Raw genomic sequence first — 23,246 nt, forward strand, 5'->3', positions numbered from 1 at the left:
TTCGGACTTTACACCTTGTAATTCTCATTTTGTCTTGCAATTCTGACTTTATGGCTTGAAATTCTGACTTTAGGTCTCACAATTCTGTTTTTGTCTTTCAATTCGGACTTTATGTCTCACAATTTGGACTTTACGTCTCACAATTTGGACTTTAGCTCTCACAATTCTGCTTTTGTCTCACAATTCGTACTTTATGTCTGACAATTTGGACTTTACATCCCACAATTTGGACTTTGTGTCTCACAGTTCTGATTTTGTCACACAATTCAGACTTTATGTCTCAGAATTTAGACTTTATGTCTTACAATTCTAACTTTACGACTCACAATTCAGACTTTGTCTCACAACTCTGACTTTACGTTTCACAATTATGACTTTGTCGCACAGTTGTGACTTTACGGTTTACAATTCTGACTTTACATCTTACAATTTAGACTTTATGTCTCATAATTTTGACTTAACGTCTCGTAATTCTCACTTTGTCTTGCATTTCTGTCTTTGCGTCTCAAAACTCGGACTCTATGTCTCGCAGTTTGGACTTCTACCCCTCGTAATTCTCATTTTGTCTTGCAATTCTGACTTTATGGCTTGGAATTCTGACTTTACATCTCACAATTCGGACTTCGTCTTGCATTTCTGTCTGTATGTCTCACAATTCAGACTTTATAGCTCATAATTCTGACTTAAAGTCTCGTAATTCTCACTTTGTCTTGCATTTATGTTGTTACGTCTCAAAATTCTGATTTTATAGGCTTCTATAGGTTTATTTATTTCCGTGTAGCACACACACACAAACACACACACAAGTACTGTCATAATCTGTGTTTGTTCAATCATTATTGCTCATACGCAGGATTATAGAGATGTACTCATAATTGTGGCTACTTTGGCAAAAATACTTCTCAGTATTTTTCTATAACTAGGCTGCGAGTTTAATCCTAAACGATGGTGAACTGGAGGGTGACTAAAATTGCAACACCAGGTTGCTTTGGATCAAAAACATGTTGAGTAAAACTCATTTACAGCCGTATAATGATCCTTACGACTTCTTCGAAATGCTGCAATAATAGCTGGAAGGTTTCCGGGGTTAAAACTTAAAGCTGTTAGTCCATTTGAATGAAAGCCTTTGACCACCTTAACTGTGAGTAATAAACCGTTTCTTCAGGACAACACATCAAGCAAACCAAAGCAAATAAAGTTTCGAAATCTCAAGAAATCTATTACATGAAGCTTTCTCTCAGAGCCTCACTGAAGTTTCACTAGCTGGGCTTTTCTTTAAGTTCATGCACACATTCCTACGCATATAGTGCACTGGAGGTTTGTTGGGCGGAAGCCAAACTTCACAGATGTACTTTAGCAGAGGAGGACAAACAGTTCCCTCCGAATGTAGGAGGAACCGCAAAAACACAAAGACACGTGCTCCCCGTCCAGGAACAAAACATACCGTCCTACTTCATTTACATCTCAGACGATCATATATTTTATGGCCATAAAGCAAATGACTCAAGTGCTGGCATGAATTCAACAACAGAACTGCTTTTGTACATCTAAAAACATGTTTGTGCAATATGCAAATCTAAATACAGAAATGAGAAACTGTAAAAATAAGCTTATTTGAAAGACCATAAAGATTTTCTTTTAAAACCCATTTATTATTACCATAATGCCAAAAGTATTTTTCTTTACTGTAATTAAAATAATGATATAAAATTGTATTAATATACATACTAAATTATAATAAATACTATTATATAATATTAAATACTATATTATTCAAAATAGCTATTTATACACACGTCACTGTTTTTGCTTTACTGCCTTTATTTTATACTTTAAAACAATGTATTCAATTAAGAATAAGAATTCCGTTTAAAAATATATTTTTTTTAATGAAAAATGACAATAAATGTCAAAATCAATTAAAAATCCATTAAAACATTTAAAATGTATTTAATGAAAAGTGTTTGTTTCATTGCTAAACATTTTAGTGCTCATGCATTTTCCAATTTTCCTCCAGTTTTCATATTTTCTTCATGCAAAATATAAGTTCTTCTTTCATTCTTTTGTTTTTTGCTGTGATATACATGTTATTCATGAGCTCGACCTTCGTTCCGGCATTAGGACCCAGCGGTCTACAGCTATAGAGTTAGAAACGCCTTTTGTTGAATACAGCAGTGGACAATCAACATCTCAGCTAGAACAGAACGTTCAGTACTTTCATTCAGAAACATCTCTGCTGCCTGCTTTGATAAAGGCTGATAAACATCTACTGATGTTCAGTGGCTCATCGAGCATCTGAAGGAACTCAAAGCAGTGTTTACACAAGGCTCACATTGCATTGCTTTCTCTTTCCCACTCAAGTTTTAACATGAACTTTAACTTGTGTTCTTATAATTCCACATACAAGCTGTAAAGCTCATTTTAGGTGGTAATGGGAGAGCTTTGTGCTTGTTTTTGTGTAGGAGCTTCAGCTCAAGGACAAAGACTGAGGCTCTTATTTTTTATCTCCACACAGCTGCCGTTCGTTCGTCCATCCGCCGGTCGGTTCGTCCTCCCCCACTCTGTTCCTGCAGGACCGTGTGCCACACGACTCCCACGTCTGTCTCTGAAACAAACCCTCAGCCTTTGTTTTAGTGAAGCAGATCTTCTCTTATACATGACTAATGAATAACTAGAGAAAAAACTAATGAGAACACACAGTGACTCAAGTCACTGAAAACATTTTTTGTACAAGTAAAAATGACACACTTTTGCTCTTTGCAAATGCCTCACGCTTTGAATAACAAAATGCATGAACAAACACATGGTTTGAACTTTCTGGGAGATTTTAACCTGACGGGTGGTCAGAGGAATAATTAAGAAAAACAGACATTAGCTGAATAGGAAAGGTGTTTCAGAAGCAAAGCAAGCTGTTTTTTATATTTGTTTTTAGTTTTTAAGGGTTTTTCTTGCTTTGAAACTGTTGAAACATCCTTAAAAAGACCAGATGTATTCATGCATTCATCAAAATAAATAAATAATGTAAGATTTATGTATTTGAATTGCGTATTTTCACCTATTTAATTACAGTTTTAACATAAAAACTTAATGCAATGCATATTTGTCAGTCATACATGAATAAAACATAAGATTAAAAAAAGGTTTATATATTTATAATCAATCAATCCAATTTATTCAGTCTCAAACATTTGAACTCACTGAATAATGCTTGTTTCACAGCTAGTCATAAATTTAACCATGTTTATACTTTTTAACTTAATGCATTTTTCAAGCAATTTCAAGTTATGATAGTTATTAATAAACTATACCATGAGTTTTCTTTTTTTTTTTTTTTTTTTTTTTGAATGCGGAAATCTGACCTATTTTATTATGTATAGCTGATAAATATGCATCACATTAAGGTCATTGGTTTATTTTATTTCAAATGCATGGGAATTTTATATGCTATTTAAATACAGTTTAGGTCAAAAGTTTGCAAACACCTTGCAGAATCTGCAGAATAAGAGGGATCATACAAATGCATGTTGTTGTTTATTTAGTACTGACCTGAATAAGATGTTTCACATAAAAGATGTTTACAAAGAGAAAATAATTGTTGAATTTATAAAAATGGCCCCGTTTAAAAGTTTACATATGCTTGATTCTTAACACTGTGTTGTTACATGAATGATCCACAGCTGTGTTTTTGTTTAGTGGTAGTTGTTCATGAGTCCCTTGTTTGTTCTGAACAGTTAAACTGCTGCTGTTCTTCAGAAAAATCCTTCAGGTCTTACAAAGTCTTTGGTTTTTCAGCATTTTTGTGTATTTGAACCCTGAGGGACTCATATTCAACTATTACAGAAGGTTCAAACAATCACTGATGCTCCAGAAAGAAAAAGGGTGCATTAAGAGCCGGGGGGTGAAAACTTTTGGAATTTGAAGATCAGGGTAAATGTAACTTATGTTGTCTTCTGGGAAACATGTAAGTATCTTCTGTAGCCTCTGAAGGACAGTACTAAATTAAAAAACATGATATTTAGGCAAAATAAGAACGTTTTCAAAAGTTTTCACCCCCCGGCTTTTAATGTATGTTTTTTCCTCCTGAAGCATCGGTGAGCATTTAAAACTTCTGCAATAGTTGTATATGAGTACATCAGTGTAAAAATATGAATCTCAATATCATACAGTTGTTGGAAAGGATTCAAATACTCAAAAAGAAATTGTGGGACCTGAAGGATTTTTCTGAAGAACAGCAGGACAAACAAGGGACTCACGAACAACTATTATTAAACAAAAAAACACAGCTGTGGATCATTCAGGTAATCACACAGTATTAGGATTTAAGCATTTTCTCTTGATAATATGTGATAGTCTTTTATGTGAAATATCTAATTCAGGTCACAACTAAATAAAACATAACATGCATTTTCTAGGATCTGCCTTATTTTGCTAAAATGCTTATTTGCTAAAACATTTTGCAGATTCTGCAAGGTGTATGTAAACTTTTGAACTTATTGACCTCAATGCACACTAAGACCATTCATTCAACATTATGAATTGTGCTTAAAAGGCTTTTATTGAACATGTATTCATAGTTCATACATGTAAAAATCAACACTGTGAAAACATGGGTTTATTTTAAAGTATTCCTAAGGCTGTATCCAAAAAAACACAATGCATATTTACACACACATGATCAAACCAGTGCAAAACAACACACACCTACAGTACATGTAACATTCATTTCAGCTCATTGAAGATGGGAAACAAAAGGCTTATGAATATGTTTACAAGCAGAGAAACAGATCCGTCTCTTCTGGAAGTGATGTATGAATGCAGTCATGAGGTTGTGAATCCCAGGAGCTGCTCGATGGGTTTATATTTCCACTCGTCCGCCTCCAACTGCTCCACCAGTCCTGCCAGACGCTCCATCCGTGACACCTGTTGATCTGAGATCAGAGACAATCCATCAGTGAAACTTAAATTCTTGTTTGAACTCTTTAAAGGAACAGTTCACCCAGATGTTGAGGAGTTTGTTTTTTCATCAGATTTGTAGAAATGTGTCATTCCATCACTTGCTCACCAATGGATGTGAATGGGTGCCGTCAGAATGAGAGTCCAAACAGCTGATAAAAACATCATAATAATCCACACCACTCCAGTCCACCAGTTCACATCTTGAGAAGACAAAAGCTGAAACAAATCCATCATTAAGATGTTTTTAACTAAAATCTGAGGCCATAATTCATAATAATCTTTTTTCAGTGAAAAAGTCCATCTCCTGTTGTCTTGTTATCTCATAGTAGAGCTGTTTTGGACTGATTTGGCTTGTAAACTGTGCTTGATTTTTGCAGATTTCTCTCCTGACTCAGACCAAACCACTTTTTCACTGGAGGAAGCCTTATTATGGATTATGGACTCGTATTTTAGTTACAAACGTCTTAATGATGGATTTGTTTCAGCTTTTGTCTTCTCAAGATGTTAACTGATGGACTGGAGTGGTGTGGATTACTTGTGGATTATTGTGATGTTTTTATTGGCTGTTTGGACTCTCATTCTGACGGCACCCATTCATATCCATCGGTGAGACAGTGATGAAATGACACATTTCTACAAATCTAATGAACAAACAAACTCATCTTAATCTTGTATCACCAATAATCTGAAAAGATGATATTTAATAGCAAAAGAAATGCGTCATTCTATCACTTGCCCACCAATGGATGTGAATGGGTGCCGTCAGAATGAGAGTCCAAACAGCTGATAAAAACATCATAATAATCCACACCACTCCAGTCCACCAGTTCACATCTTGAGAAGACAAAAGCTGAAACAAATCCATCATTAAGATGTTTTTAACTCAAATACGAGGCCATAATTCATAATAATCTTTTTTCAGTGAAAAAGTCCATCTCCTGTTGTCTTATTATCTCATATTAGAGCTGTTTTGGACTGATTTGGCTTGTAAACGGAGCTTGATCTTTGCAGATTTCTCTCCTGATTCAAACCAAACCACTTTTTCACTGGAGGAAGTGTTACGGATTATGGACTCAATGTATTTTAGTTACAAACGTCTTGATGGATTTGTTTCAGCTTTTGTCTTCTCAAGATGTGAACTGATGGACTGGAGTGGTGTGGATTATTTGTGGATTATTGCGATGTTTTTATCGGCTGTTTGGACTCTCATTCTGACGGCACCCATTCATATCCATTGGTGAGACAGTGATGAAATGACACATTTCTACAAATCTAATGAACAAACAAACTCATCTTAATCTTGTATCACTAATGATCTGAAAAGATGATATTTAATAGCAAAAGAAATGTATCATTCTATCACTTGCCCACCAATGGATGTGAATGGGTGCCGTCAGAATGAGAGTCCAAACAGCTGATAAAAACATCACAATAATCCACACCACTCCAGTCCATCAGTTAACATCTTGAGAAGACCAAAGCTGAAACAAATTCATCAAGACATTTTTAACTAAACTATGAGTCCATAATTCATAATAATCATAATCTTCTGTTGTCTCACATCAAAATCCAGCCAAAAACTTGTAAATGGTACTTGATCTGTGCAGATTTCTCTCCTGATTCAGACCAGACCATGGATTATGGACTCAATGTATTTTAATTAAAAATGTCTTAATGATGGATTTGTTTCAGCTTTTGTCTTCTCAAGATGTGAACTGATGGACTGGAGTGGTGTGGATTACTTGTGGATTATTGTAATGTTTTTATCAGCTGTTTGGACTCTCATTCTGACGGCACCCATTCACATTCATTGGTGAGCAAGGGAGCACATTTTCATTTTTGTAAATTTAAGAGAGTGTTTTGTAATTTACCATGTTTAACCTGCTTCAGTGTGGATGCAACTTGATAGCTGAACACAGACTCACATAAAAATCTATCAGATCCATCTGTGGAAAAAGGCAAATGCATGCATGAGGTAGATCAGCATTGTGGGTAACAAACATGCAAACACACACAAACAGGCTGCAGGTCACAGACTCATGCTGTTCTGAGCAACTGCTCCTTTTGTTTTCGGCCTCTGCTGAGCTCATTAACTAACAGCTCATTTTCCAGACGGGAATTACCCCTCGTAACTGCCCCGTCCTGCATGGGGCCGGTGGGCAAATGACCCAGAAAGGATTTCAAAAACACAAAGAGGCAGCAGTGAAGGACCTAAAATGGGAAAATCTTTCCATAACAGTTTATATAACAGGTTTATGTGGCAAGGAGACGTGCCATTTTTGAGCTTCGGAGGGACAAAAATGCATTCAGCGGTGCTGAACAAAGAGGGTAATGGTGCACACACCCTCCATCATCTCTCCGGCTCCTTTCGGGTAGGTGTATAGTACTTTTCTGGGCGGGATGAGCTCTGAAGCGCTGAAACCGGATCCCGTCACCGAACTTCCACTGACTCCTCCGGCCGAGGAGGAGGATGAAGATGCTGCCATTCACAATCTGCAAATCACACAAAAACTATGTTATGAACATGATAACATGCCAGTGAATACAGTCCAGTTGATGCACAGAAGGAGTTTGTGAAATAAACAACACTATTTACGTTTATACAAGACTGACTGACAAGATTGATCACCTATAACAATTCAAACTAACCCACTGTTTGGGCAAAACCTGCTTTTCTTAAACACATGTTTTGTTCTGTTGACTAAACAGCTACTAACTAGAGAAAAAAAGTTATAAATACGTATTTAAGTTGTCTTGAGAAAGCAACTTACTGATCTACTATTTAAGATTATCATTATTCTTCTTCTGAGCCAAATTTGTCTCCTCCTAGAGCTTTCAGGCTAGAACCACCAAACTCGGTCCAGACCTTCAGACTGGTCTGACTCGGTGTGCTGTATCTTTTCAGACTGATCCGGCTTACGGTTTTCGTAAACCAGACTATCAAAACCACCAAAAATCCCATAGACTTACATTGACGGAATGTTCAAATGAGCAACACTCTTCAACACTTCCCAGAATTCCTTGAGGCTCAATCAAGCTTCCCTTCTATGTACTATTTCTAATCCATTTACACTCATTTAAGCTTCCACTCGAATATTTCTAATATTTCTAATCTATCTAAATCATGCTAGCAACATGCTAATCATGCTAGCTACATGCTAGTAACTTGCTAATCATGCTAGTAACATGCTATTCATGATAGAAAAATGCTAGCAATATGCTAATCATGTTAGAAACATGGTAACATGTTATTAATATGTTAATCATGCTAACAACTTGTTAGTAACTTGGTAATCATGCTAGCAACGTGCTAATCATGCTAGCTACATGCTAGTAACATGCTAATCATGCTAGCAACGTGCTAGTTACATGCTAATCATTCTGGAAACATGCTAGTAACATGCTAATCATGCTAGCAACATGCTAGTAACTTGCTAATCATGGTAGCAGCATACTAATGTTAGAAACATGCTAATAACATGCTAGTAACTTGCTAATCATGCTAGAAACATGTTAACAACAAGCTAGTAACATGTTAGCCATGTTAAAACATGCTATCAACATGCTAATCAAGCTAGAAACATGTTAATAACTTGTTAATCATGCTAACAACATTCTAGTAACTTGCAAATCATGCTAACAACATTGTAATCAGCCTATAAAAATACAAGCAACACGCAAATAATGCTAAAACATGTTAACACCATGTTAAATCATGTAAGCAATGTGTTAAATCATGCTAGCTGCTTCAGTACTTTTACTGCTTCAAACTTTCAGGCTAGGCTTTCTCAAGACAACTTAAAGTTTGTTCTCAAACAAATCTAGTTAAAAATACAGTTTTGCACTGGTAAAAATGTAAACACGACACTTTAGGTCTTTGAATGATAAAACAGCCTATAGAAAAACACTATACACAGAGAACAATCAAAGAGACACAGAATAAAACGTTTCATTACATTCACTCTTACTTACACATTCAACTTAAATCAAAAACACAACAAACAAATGCTATTGACAATTTAGCGACACTCGTAGTAGCGACACATTACACATCGTGAGCCATTAACAACATTTTACACTTAATAACCTTTTCAATATCAACATATATGAGAATGAATCAAAATAAAGTTAAATATGTGTTTAATACTTGTAATATTTGTTGTAAACCTGCGTCACCCAAAACCGCCGCTGCTGTTTCTTCAGTGCGTTTGTTTACGTCAGTTTGACGCTGAACGGACGTCGGTGCGCCACCTAAAGTCTCGGCGTAATGAGGCGAACGTGATGTGAGATCTATTTATTTATTTTTATTTGATTGTTTAATTTATTATGTTATTGGACATTGGACATTATTATTAGTGTAATGTTAAAATATTCAAATCTGAATGAAAAACGTGTACTAAATACGCTAATCGAGACGTATCTTGACAATGAAAAGTTAAACGTGCAATGAAATTCACTTTTTTACAATTTAGATGCTTGTTATGTATTTAAATATTATATATGAAATATATTTCATTATAATATGTTAAGAAATACAATTAAAAAAATTCTCTCAGTAGAGGACTTTTAAGCGTGACGCTGAAAGCGGAAGTGAGCGCGAAGTGACTTTCGTCTTCCGTCTATGGTTCCATGCAAACAAACAACATCTCAGAGGTAGAAAGATTAATTATTTCATATTTAATGTTCGTGTATTCTAGCGAGAATATGTTCTGTGTTGTTGTTCTTTGGTTCTGAGTTGTTTGACTTTCGTTTTGTGGTTTATTCGTGTTGTAGCAAAGTTCATTCAGCGTCTGCAGAAACACATGCACACAAATATGACAAAATATGATAAATATTTTTGTTTATAAGACATGTAAACACCTTTAAAGTAAATTGCTGTATTTTCTTGAAGATTTCATGAACAGACTCTATTGTTTTTACTGATTAGTCTAAATAAAAATCAAAATTGTTTCTGTAATCTGATGTTCTTGTTCAATTAATTTTAAATGTATTTAAATCTCTTGTTAAATTGTAGGTTTTAGTGGATTTCAGTAATATTTATTAAAATGTAGCCGCAAACGAATGAATTATTATTTTTATTATTATTATTATTATGTTTTTTACTTTTTTTTTTTTTTTTTTTTTTTTTTTTACAAAAATTAAATAAATAAATAAATAAATAAATAAAAATAAAAATGACTGTTTGACATCTGACTCATGCCTATATTAGTGAGGTAAAATCATGCATTACATATAAATCTTTGGTAAAATCTAAAATAAAATAATACAAATATTAATAATAATAATAATAATAATAATAAATATAAATTATTATATATATATATATATTATATTATATTATATTATATTATATTATATTATATTATATTATTATTAATATTAATATTTGTATTATTTTATTATATGTCTATATATATATATATATATATATATATATATATATATATTATTATTATTATTATTATTATTATTATTATTATTATTATTATTATTATTTTACCAAAGATTTATATATGTAATGCATGATTTTTCCTCACTAATATAGGCATGAGTCAGATGTCAAACAGTCATTTTTATTTTTATTTATTTATTTTTTTTTTTTTTTTTTTTTTTTTGCTTTAAAGCCAGTGTTTCATTGACAATTTTCCTTGTGTCAACATCCATTAAGTCAATTCATTTTTAAAAATTAACCAGTTAATGTAACTTTCTCTTTACTGACTTTAATGTGAATTCTGCAATATTTTAACCAACAATATTATGCTCCAGTGCTTTTACGCTTATTTATGCCACATTAAACTCCACTCTAAGCGTGTAAATGAACTGTGACGACTCCTTTCTCTTCCTCTTCCAGTAGTTTATACATGATGGAGGTCTTACGTCCGGTTCTCGTTAACATCAACGGAAGAATTTACAGAAAAAATCAAGTTCAGGAGGAAAGTTATGAAGAAGAGGAGGATGATTATCCATATTCTGCAGCAGGTTTGTTCATTTTAAATTGAGTATCAGTCAATTCCACTGCTGTGTATTTATACGTGTCTTTAGTTTGACGTCATATAATGTGATTGTGTTGTTCCACAGCAGCTGAGCAGTGTCTGGACGAGCCGTGTGACGCATACAACATCGAGCAGACGGACAAAGGCTTCCGCTGTGCCATAGACGTGCCCAGTGTCCTTTATAAGTTAGTATGTGTTCTAGATCACTCTCAGGCTTATCGAAACTTTATTTCTTGCAATTTTTCTTCTTGCAAGTCAGAATTGCATTTTTTGGAATTGCATGTTTATAACACAATTCTCAATTGAAGTTTATGTTTCATGATTTTGAGTTTTGACATTTTGCAGTTCTGACTTTATTTCTCACAATTCTGAATTTATATCCCACAATTTTGCATTAAACTCTTGCAAGTTTGCTCAGAGTTTGTCATGCGCAATTCTGACTTTATTTCTCACGATTCTGATTTTATATCAAACTATTTTGAGTTCACATCTCAAGAGTTCTGACTTTCTCAGAATTGTGAATTTATAGCATTAAATTCTTAATTTATTTCTCGCAATTCTGAGTTCATATCCCACAATTTTTGAGTTAAGATCTCACAATTGAGGTTTTTTTTTTAGTTTATAATTTATAATTCAGAGTTTATAACATACAGTTCAGTTTTTTTTTTTTTGTCAATTGTGAATTTATATCCCACAATTTTGCATTACACTATTGCAGATTTGACTTTTTTTTTTTTTTGTTTTTTTTACCCACAGTTGTTTTAATGCACAATTCTGTTTTTATTTTTTTACAATTCAGTTCATATCATGCAATTTTGAGTTAACAACTCAGTTTTTATTCCATCATTTTTGAGTTAACGTCTTGCTAATCAGACTTTTTTTCGTCTGAATTGCAAGTTTATTTTGCACATTTCTGACTTTATTTCTCACAGTTCACAATGTTAAGTCAAACTATTTTGAGTTCACATCTCACAGTTCTGACTTTCTCAGAATTGTGAGTGTATAAATTATTAAATTAAATAAATTATGTCCCACAATTTTAGTTAAGATCTCACAAATCAAAATTGTTTCCTTGCAATTGCAAGTTGCACAATTCTAAATTTATTTCTAGCAATTCTGAATTTATATCCCACAATTTTGCTTAACTTTTTTACTCACAGTTGCAAATTTTTAATGCACAATTCTGTTTATATTTTTCCAAGTTCAGTTCATATCATGCAATTTTGAGTTAACATCCCTTCACTTACTCAGAATTTTGAGTTTGTAACAAACAATTCTGACTTTTTCTTGCAATTCTAAGTTTATATCCCACAGTTTTTATCTTGCAATTCTGACTTTCGCAGAGTTTTATTAACATTTTAGTTTTGTTTCCCAGAAATGTTAGTCTCTAACATGCAATTCTGCTTTATTTCTCGTAATTGGGTTTTTTGTCTAACTTTCACGTTTTTACTTCACAGAAACACACTTTTTTTTAGAATGTTACATGTATATTACATAAATATTTACATTTAAACTTGCAATTCTGACTGCATCGCAAAATGCATTCAATTCCTTCAAGAAATGTTTTGGCACATTCTGTTTCATGTTCATATTCATGCATAAAAACTCATATTACATTCACAAATATTTAAAAAAAGTCCGTTTTAAATCATTTTTTTCATTGTATGATGGATTGGTTCCAGACAGAAATATGAAATGTCAGCTTGTAAATTTAAATGTTGTTAAATTGTAGGTTTTGAGGATTTCAGAAATATTTGACACACAATTTATCAGCAAAAAAATTAATATATTTACTATAATACTACTAATACATTTAAAAAAAAAAAAAGTAAAATTAATAATATAATATAATATAATATAATTAAATATAATATATTATAATAAATATATACATTGTTTGTTTGTTTGTTTGTAGAGGTCTTGCATAAAAATCATGCATGATTTTACCTCACTTTATATTGATCAGTTGTCAAACAGTGTCATCCTTTGTATTCCATCTTTGTATTTTTAATTTGTATAAAATGCATAAATGTTTTTTGGATGCTTCTTGGTCATTTTCAGATCTGACCTCAGCTGTGTTCTTATGTTTTCTCAGGTATATTATCGGTAAAAAGGGAGAGACTCGCAAACGACTGGAATCGGAGACTAAAACTTCGATCAGCATCCCAAAACAAGGCGTGGAAGGGCAGATCGGTAAGAAACCCTCAGCCCTGAACTATCAAAGTCATTCATCCCAGAGCATTTGTGCCAATATAAATCATATCTCAAACTCTGAGAATGCATTAAAGCATCTGCTAAATCCATGAACTCTATTGAACTGAACAGCTTAGCTCTTGTATAGACACCAGTGAAACCTAGAATGGTGTTTGTGAGTTTTAAATGCTCAAACCCACATCATCTTGAGAAATAAGTCATCTTGTTTGTTGCTCGAGCATCTGAACACACTCACAGGCAGAAGTTTCGGTTTAGTGTTAAATGAATGTACGTGATGCCTTGTGCAAATATAAATGTTCCTGCATAAAAATAAAGGTGCTTCAGGGGTCAGAATGTTCTAGCAGCAGGATGTTCTGGTGGCAGAGTGTTCTTGTGTGCAGCGGTGAGTACTGTATGTTCTTCCTGTGGTTGTGCTGTGGTTTTATGGCAGTGCACGTCTCTGTGTGTGTGTGTGTGTGTGATGCTCAGTGATCACAGGTGTGCACAGGGCTGCCGTCGCCTCAGCTGTAACCCGCATTGAGGTTTTGATCGACAGCTTTCGGAGGAAGCAGCCGTTCACGCACTTCCTGTCGTTTGCACTAAATCATGCTCAGGTGCAACAGGGCTTCGTGCGCTTTCGAGAGCAGGTTCTGGAGCGCTGTGGACAGGTGAGAACACACAATCAGAGTCCACCACACTTACTTTATTAATGGTTAATGCAAGAATTTATAAAATATTATGTTAATATAATATAAGGTTTATTACATTATATTTTTAGTAAAAAAACATACATTTTGTATCACATTAAAATAATAATAATTAATAAGTTAATAATAACAAAAAAAAGGAAAAGAAAAAAGTTAATGTCTTATGGGACTAATATAATATTAGGTTCATTGTATTGTAAGATTTATAAAATAAAATTTAAAACTGGTCTTATTGTTGCCAGTAGTTAACCCATAAATATAATATAATATAATATAATATAATTATTATAAAAATGTTTATATTATATTATATTATATTATAATAGTTTTCACTTTTTCTTTTTAAATTCTTTTAAAAACTTTGTAATAGCTTAATTTATTTTATTTGATTATGTATTATATTGTAAGGTTAATAATTATTTAATACCGTTAAATACTGTAATGTGATGACCTTCAATAAAATTATTATATTATAGTATATTATATTAAAATTCACAAAAATCACTTTTTAATTTTTTTAATAGCTTAATTTGTTTGATTATATTATTTATTATATTATAAGGTTAATAATTATTAAATGCTGGTAAATACTGTAATGTAATTGCATTAACTATTATTATTATTTATTATTAATAATAATAATAATAATAATAATATGTTATATTAAAATTCACAAAATTCACTTTCTTTTTAATCTTTTTTTTTTAAAATATTTTTAATAGATTTTATTATTTTATTATATTATGTATTATATTATAATGCTAATAATTACTAAATACTGTTAAATATTGTCATGTAATATAATATACTTTTATTTAATTACATTATATTATATTAAAATTCACAAAATTCACTTTTTCCTTAATTTTTTGTTAGCAATGTAATATCTTAATTTATATTATGTTTTATATTTTAGGGTTAATAATTATTAAATACTGTTAAATACTTGAATGTAATGTCATTAAATAAAATATATTATATTATATTATAAAATTCACAAAATTTACTTTTCTTTATTTTTATTTTTACTACTTAAAAGGCTTAATTTATATTATGTTTCATATTTTAAGGTTAATAATGAATAAATACTGTTAAATACTCTAATGTAATGTCATTAAATAAAATAAAATAATATTATATTATATATTATATATTATATTATATTAAAATTCACAAAATTCACTTTTTCTTTTTAAGTTTTTAAATTTGTTTTAAACTTGTTAAATAGCTTAATTTATTTTATTATATCGTATTTTACATTATAATATTAATATAATACTAATATTAATACTATTAATATAATACCAATACCTGATAAACACAGTAATGTAATGTAATTAAATAAAATTATATTATATTATATTATATTATATTATATTATAAAAATTGTTCTTGGTCTTATTGTGAGTGATTTATATTTATGTGACTGTGGATGATGTCTTTGAATTGTTTGTAATGTGTGCTGTTCAGGACGCAGGCGTGGATGAGAGTATTTTTCAGAACCCAGCCAAACTACACCTGACCATCGGCACTCTGGCCCTGCTGAACGAACAGGAAGTGACGCGTGCAAACGAGCTCCTGCAGCAGTGTCAGGATGTTATCAGGTCATTACTGCGGCCCATAAAGCATCAGTGATAGTCAGCAGAGTAAATGCAATGATTTGTGTTCAGATCATGTTGATTTGTCTCTGCAGAGATATAACTGAAGCAAAGCCACTTCCTGTAGAGGTCAGAGGAATTGAATATATGAATGATGACCCGTCGATGGTGGACGTTCTTTATGCCAAAGTTGCTGTTCAGGATAAATCTGACAAGTAAGACACAATTCATTACCTGATGCAGTCTCATAGTTAACCCGAAAATGAAAATGGTCATCATTTATTCACTCTCTTGTCATTCCAAACATAATACAACTATAGAAGAACTGGATTATAGTGCGCTGTTATGATACTTTTATGTGTGTAACAAGATCTGACATATTAATGTAGTATAATGAGAAAAAGAATATCAATTTATGATTGTACTGTTATCTTACTATTATAGTATTTATGAATATTTTGATTTAGCTTTTATATTTTAAGTTTGAATTTTATTTTTAGTCATTTTATGTGCTTTGTCATTTTTATTACTTTTTTTTTTTTGTTTTTAAGTGCTTCTGTTTAGCTTTAGTTTTAGTGTTAGTTATTTTAGTACTTCAACTTAAATGTAAAACAAAATTTTTTATTTGCCTTGGCGACTAACTGAAAAAAAGTGCAAAATTTACTTAAAATAAAATGAAAGCTGACTAGAAATATAAAAATAATAAAAATGACAAAAGCACAAAACAAAATGACTAAAATACTTTTCATGAATTAAATAAAATTAATAAAATGTAACTTAGATGAAAAATGTGAACAAATGTAATGAACAATTTTATTTATATGTATTTTAATGTGAATCATAAATTTTATGAACAAATGTATTAAAATAGTTTTAATTTTAATACATTTCATTAAATAAAAAAAAGTAACTTAAAAAATGTGAAAATAAATTTAATTAAGAATTAATTTAATGTAATAACATTTTGTATAGGTTTATATATAAAAACGTACAACAAAAAATGTATAAAATTTATGTAGATTTTTATATATGTATGTGTATATATATATATATATATATATATATATATATATATATATATATATATATATATATATATATATATATATATATATATATATATATATATATATATATACTAAAAATAGTTGTATGTTTTTTATAAACCTATAAAAAATGTTATTAAATGAAATAAATAAAATGTAACCTAGATAAAAATGTGAACATAAATTAAATTAACTATATATATATATATAATGTATATGTCAACATAATTTTAATTATTTTTTTTTAAACAGTTGTATATTTTTAAGTAGTTTTAATATATACATTTATAACAAATAATTTCATTAAATGAAATAAAATGTAACATAGATGTAAAAAAAATTTAATTTTATATATAATATAAACTATTTAGAGTATATAAATATAACTATTTAACTAATTTAACTTTCTATTTTTTGTTGTACGTTTAAGTTTTTCATCTCATATTTATATTTGATTTGATTTCAGATGTATTTTAATAAATGAAAATAATTTTTATTAGTTTTAATTTTAGTTTAAGTGCTAATAATTTTGTTACATGCTTTTGTCATTTTTATTAGGCTTTTATTTAATTTTCAATTTCAGTTTTAGGATTTTTTTTCTTTTTATTACTTCAAGCTAAACTTATTTTCAGTTGAAGTTTGTTTTATTTTAAGTAACAAATATTTTTAGTTTCGGTTAACTGTAATAACCCTTAATGTTTGTCTAACTTTAGTGTTTTGCACAGTTTTCTGTGACTGTTGGTTTAGGAGATATCCATATCCATTAACCTGAACAATGCAATTCTATGAGATGAGCTCATTACTGTGTGTGTGTGTGTGTGTGTGTGTGTGTGTGTGTTTAGGCTCCAGCAGATCGCGGACAAGCTTGTGGAGTGTTTCGCAGCAGCCGGTCTGATGGAACGAGAACGGGAGCGGGTAAAGATTCATGGCACCGTCATGAACACGCTGTTCCGGAAAGATCCGTCAGGTGAGACGGCCAACATAATCGGCATCACTGATCCCAGATCAGTTCAGATAAGCCCTCCTTTAATCCTGCCATGTCTTTCATAACATTTTGATCTTGATCACATTTATGGAATCAAGCAGATTCAATCACACAGATGCCAGACTAGCCAGACGGACTGCAAGGAATGATGTAAACAGATTAGCAGTGTGTTTATCAGGAAATTAATTAGAAATGCTGGCTTGGCAACTCACTGAAATTAAATAAGTTGAATTGCAAAAATTGCTAAAACTGAAATAAATTAAAACTAAATAGAAATAATTAAAAAGAAAAAAGCAGAAAATTAGAGATCATTTTTGTTAATTAAATCTGAAAAAATAAAATAAAATAAAATGTAAATATTGGATGGAAAAATGTAAATGTAAACAATAATTAAAAATTGTGCCTTGGCAACTAACTGAAATTAAATAAGTTGAAATGCAAAAAAATTCTAAAACCAAAATATAATTAAAACTAAATAGAAATATTTAAGAGCACAAAATTAGACTTTTTTTGTTAATTTTTTAAAATTTTTATTTGTTTTTTTTTTTTTATTTTTGTTAATTAATAAAAAAAATAAAATGTAAATATTAGATGGAAAAATGTAAATGTAACATTAATTTTAAATTTTGCCTTGGCAGCTAACTGAAATTAAATAAACTGAAGTGCAAAAATTGCTAAAACTGAAATAAATGAAAACTAAATAGAAATAATTAAAAAGAAAAAGGCACAAAATTAGAAAAGATAATTGATGTTAATTAAATCTGAAATAAAATAAAATGTAAACAATCGCTTTAAATTTTGCCTTGGGAACTAATTGAAATAAAAATAAGTATAAGTGTACAAAAATTACTAGAACTAAAACTGAAATCAAATTAAAGCCAAATAAAAAATAAAAATGACAAAAGCACATTAGCAAATTAGTGAAATAAAAACTATTAAAGTCTTGTTAATTAAATCTGAAATAAAATATAAATATTGCATAGAATAGCTTAAATATAAAATAAAATAGAAATAGCTCATGAGAAACTAAACTTATTTCAGTCAGTTGCAAATGCAACATTTCTCATTTTTGTTCTACATTTATTTTATTTAATTAAAATTAAATAACTAGTTATTTTTGGTTAAAATAAAATAATAAAAATGCGTCTATTTGGCTTTAACTGTATTTCACTTTTAGTCCTTTTTGTAATTTGTAAATTATATAACTTGTTTAAACCTTAAACTTTTGTTACGGACTGTCAGGAATGAGATAAACAGACCCGCGGTGTGTTTATCAGGAGTTTGTTTGTCAGAATGTTTTTCATGGTCTTCATCTCCATCACAAAGCTCTCATTCAGCTGCTCTGTGGCAGGAGGCCAGAGTTTGGCCGTGTTTGTGTTCGTGGCCGTCGGTCAACAGCTCTGACCGCTGTTCTAGCCACGTTCGTGTTGACATCAGCTGTGCTGTTTTCAATTTAGTAGCTGAGTAATGTTATTCAGCGCACTGAACACCACGGCCCGCTTATCGACACAATATGATGATCACATCTCATTACACACAAATACAGCCTCTAACCTGATCTGTGTTTCTCTCAGCGGAGGATAAAGGAGCTTCAGGAAGGCCGAATGCTAAAGACCGAGAGGCTTTTAATGCCAAAAACATCTTACAGGTGAGAAATGAGACCAAAAGTGCTATAAAAGATGTCTGTTTCAAATAAAAGCTGATGTTTTGAACTTCCTGTTCATCAAAGAATCCTGAAAAATAAAATGTATGACCACAAAAATGTTGTGCAACACTGTTTTCAACACTGATAATAAGCAGAAATGTTTCTAGAGCAGCAAATCAGCATATAGACTGAAGACATGTGACACTGAAGACTGGAGTAATGATCACAGGATTAAATGACATTTTAACAAATATTCACAAACAAAACAGATATTTTAAATTGTAATAATATCACATTTTTACTATATTTTAATTAAATAAATGCCTTGGTGCGCAGAAAAGATTAAAAAACATTGTAAAAATCTCACTAACCCCCAAACTTTTGAACGGTGGTCAAAGTGGGTATTAATACATCCACTTATAGTTCACATACAATATGAAATCGTATCAATCCAGACGTCATACATGACTGTGACGTGAGAGGAAACTAGATATAATAGATATAAACTAGATGAGTAACGTTCGTAGACGAACTTTGAAGTTGGCTTGAGAAAGCCTTGTCTGAAAGTTTGAAATAACTTTGAAAAGCTGAAAGTTTGAATTTAATTACTGAAATTGAAGTTTGGGACAGAGTGGGAGCACACCTGTGTTTCTAACATTAATCGGAATGTTGCTACCATGATTCAGGATGGTTTAACCATGCTGCTAGCAGGATTTAGCATGAATTAGCATGTTCCTAGCATGTTACTACCATGATCAGCATGATTTTAGCATGATTAGCATGTAGCTAGCATGATTTAACATGAATTAGCATGTTGCTAGCATGATTTATCATGTTCTTAACATGTTACTACCATGATCAGCATGATTCTAGCATAATTAGCATGTTATTAGCTTGTTGTTAGCATTATTTTAGCATGATTGATTAGCATGTTATTAGCTTGTTGTTAGCATTATTTTAGCATGATTAACATGTTTTTAGCATAATTAGCAAATTATTAACATGTTTTTTAAAATGATTAGCATGAATTAACATGTTGCTAGCATGATTTAGCATTTTCCTAACATGTTACTACCATGATCAGCAAGTTACTAGCATGATTAGCATGTTGCTAGCATGATTAGCAGGCTACTAGCATATTGTTAGCGTGCTTCTAGCATAATTAACATGTTTCTAGCATAATTAACAAGTTACTAGCATGTTTCTAAAATGATTAGCATGAATTAGCATGTTGCTAGCATGATTTAGCATGTTCCTAGCATGTTACTACCATGATTAGCAAGTTACTAGCATGATTAGCATGTTTTTAACATGATTAGCAAGCTACTAGCATGTTGCTAGCATGATTCTAGCATGATTAGCACGTTATTAGCTTGTCGTTAGCATTATTTTAGCATGATTAACATGTTTTTAGCATAATTAGCAAATTATTAACATGTTTCTAAAATGATTAGCATGAATTAACATGTTGCTAGCAGGATTTAGCATGTTCTTAGCATGTTACTACCATGATCAGCAAGTTACTAGCATGATTAGCATGTAGCTAGCATGATTTAACATGAATTAACATGTTGCTTGTTGTTATGATTATTTTAGCATGATTAGCATGTTTTAGCATAACATGTTACGTTTTTAAAATGATTGAGCATCAGCATGTTGCTAACATGATGATTTTTAGCATGTGCATGTTAAGCATGATTAGCAAGCTACTACCATGTTGCAAGCATGATTCTAGCATGATTAGCATGTTATTAGCTTGTTGTTAGCATTATTTTAGCATGATTAGCATGTTTCTAGCATAATTAGCAAATCATTAACATGTTTCTAAAATGATTAGCATGAATTAGCATGTTGCTAGCATTATTTGGCATGTCCCTACCATGTTACTACCATGATCAGCAAGTTACTAGCATGATTAGCATGTTGTTAGCATGAGTCTAACATGGTTAACAAGTTACTAGCATGTTAACATGTTTCTAACATGATTAGCAAGCTACTAGCATGTTGCTAGCATGATTCTAGCATGATTAGCACATTATTAGCTTGTTGTTAGCATTATTTTAGCATGATTAACATGTTTCTAGCATAATTAGCAAGATGCTAGCATGTTGCTAGCATGATTAGCATGTTGCTAACATTATTCTAACATGATTAGTGTGTTGCTAGCGTGATTTTAGCATAATTGGCAAGTTTCCAGCATGATTCTAGCATGTTTAGCATGTTACGAGCATGTTGTTAACATGATCATCATATTGCTAGCATGAATCAGACAGACAGATACGTGAGTATTTTGCAACAGTTTCCCCCTTTAGAGTTTGTTATTGTGTAAGAATAGAGCAGTAATTGCAGTGAACACATCTGCTTTCGCAGAATCTTTGGCATTACCATGGTAAAGTCATTGTGTCCTTACAATACTGCAGTATTAAATGATTGTTTTCCTGTTGTGGTGTATATTGTGTAATATAAACTAAATTGATAGCACTTCAGTCGTACTCCATGCTGTTACTATAATACAAAAATGGTACACAGTGTTCTGTCATGTAAATAAAAACACAAGAGGTGAGGTTTCTTATGTTTGTTTCTGTCGCCCCCTGATGGCAGGCAGCGGAACTGCAAGTTGTTTTGTAAACACCTGACACTTTCTCACACACACACACACAAACACACGCAATCTGTTTTTTAGAGCAGAGCAGCTTGTCCTGTCCAGAAGTGGCTACGCCTGCTTTCTCAGAACTGTTCTGTTCCTTTATATGGTCAAAATCATTCTGGGAATCAACTCCAGTGGTAGTTCTATTTCTGTAACATCTGCTTTCTCATTTTCAAGCATGTGAGCGAAAACACACCGTGCACATGCGAGTTTGCTGTTTATATCATCAAATTGCTCTGAAGTGTCACTTCAGCTGGTTTCCATAGTAACAGCTGAATCTGTCATGCAAATATTTATGAATTTCACCCCGAATAATAATCAGCTCGTAAATGAAGCGTGAAGCCGTGAGGCTAAACCGAGACTCTCTGTTTCTCCACAGATGTTCGGCGACTATTATTTCGGCGCGTTCGAGCTGAATTCGGTGCAGATCTCCCAGAGATTCTCCACTGACGGCACAGGATATTATTCCTCAGCGGGATGCGTCACGTTCTCATGACGGGACATTGAAACACTGCCCTGGACTTTGCTCATAAATGCATTCAATGTCTCTGTAGTGTACTGTAAATATTAACATAAATAATATAAAAAGCATCTTAATGAAACAGTTTGCATATTCCCTTGAATGCAGGATCATGTCTACAATATTTCTAGGCCTTTTAGTTTTAATTGCAAAGTGTATTTAGTCTTTTTTAGGAAAGTGCAAACATACAGGAAAGTCACACACTTTTACTGATGCATTTGTGCTGTATGTCACTGATGCACGTTATAAACTGTAGTTTGTCGTCTTTAAATGAGCTCTATAATGTCACAGCGTTCAGAGTAATGTGATTTCATTTGTAGGTTTTGCATCATATGTGATGCTGTTGGTTAAAGATCTCAATGAAAGCAGCTGCTATGAGAGTCTGTGCACTACAGTGAGTTTTATCACAGGTAAGTGTGATAAAATGCTCTTTTAAAGAATCTTTTTGGTGCTTTTTTTCTTTTTGGGTGCTGTTGGTCACTCACTGCTTTCATTATATAGAGTAAAACACTGGAGAAAGATAGTCAAGCAACTTTGGTGAGTTTCTCTAAATTTAGCCCTTTTAAAGGTGTTATTTTTTTCGCTTTTTTTTTTGCCTTTTTTTTTCCCTATGAATTCTTTCTCTCTCTCTCTCTCTCTCTCTCTCTCTCTCTCTCTCTCTCTCTCTCTATATATATATAATTTAATGTAATTTAAAATAAAATTTTATATTTACTTACAATTTCTATCCAACAAAATATTTTACAACTTGGCATAAAAAAATATATACATTATACAAATGCTTATAGCGTTTTACTATATATATTAAAAATATTTTATATATATATATATATATATATATATATATATATTATATATACACATATACACACACACACACACACATATGTATATATATATATATATATATATATATATATATATATATATATATATATATATACATATATATATAT

General features: G+C 31.5%; 2 protein-coding genes across 5 annotated transcripts; one reads left to right on the forward strand and one right to left on the reverse strand.

Moving 5' to 3' along the window:
- Window positions 1–4,536: 4,536 nt before the first annotated feature.
- anapc16 (anaphase promoting complex subunit 16) lies at window positions 4,537–9,213 on the reverse strand. Its single transcript, XM_051124654.1, has 4 exons — window positions 9,104–9,213; window positions 7,301–7,449; window positions 6,828–6,902; window positions 4,537–4,928 (listed from the first exon to the last, which is right to left on the reverse strand). The coding sequence occupies exons 2-4, from the start codon at window positions 7,440–7,442 to the stop codon at window positions 4,819–4,821; spliced, it is 327 nt and encodes a 108-aa protein (XP_050980611.1). The 5' UTR covers window positions 7,443–7,449; window positions 9,104–9,213; the 3' UTR covers window positions 4,537–4,818.
- A 321-nt stretch (window positions 9,214–9,534) lies between these two features.
- Window positions 9,535–22,925, forward strand: ascc1 (activating signal cointegrator 1 complex subunit 1). 4 transcript variants are annotated; one of them, XM_051124651.1, is made up of 10 exons: window positions 9,535–9,609; window positions 10,808–10,935; window positions 11,038–11,134; window positions 13,045–13,142; window positions 13,632–13,810; window positions 15,320–15,453; window positions 15,543–15,662; window positions 17,336–17,460; window positions 19,053–19,126; window positions 22,150–22,925. In XM_051124651.1, exons 1-10 carry the CDS (start codon window positions 9,578–9,580, stop codon window positions 22,264–22,266), a joined length of 1,104 nt encoding a protein of 367 aa, XP_050980608.1. In that variant the 5' UTR covers window positions 9,535–9,577; the 3' UTR covers window positions 22,267–22,925. The 4 variants fall into 4 exon arrangements, with proteins under 4 accessions (XP_050980608.1, XP_050980610.1, XP_050980609.1 ...); XM_051124653.1 differs by having other exon boundaries at window positions 10,811–10,935; XM_051124652.1 differs by having other exon boundaries at window positions 10,811–10,935; window positions 11,035–11,134; window positions 22,150–22,924.
- Window positions 22,926–23,246: the final 321 nt, after the last annotated feature.

This window comes from Labeo rohita, chromosome 12, assembly GCF_022985175.1.
Source record: "Labeo rohita strain BAU-BD-2019 chromosome 12, IGBB_LRoh.1.0, whole genome shotgun sequence".
In the NCBI taxonomy this organism is placed as follows: Eukaryota; Metazoa; Chordata; class Actinopteri; order Cypriniformes; family Cyprinidae; genus Labeo; species Labeo rohita.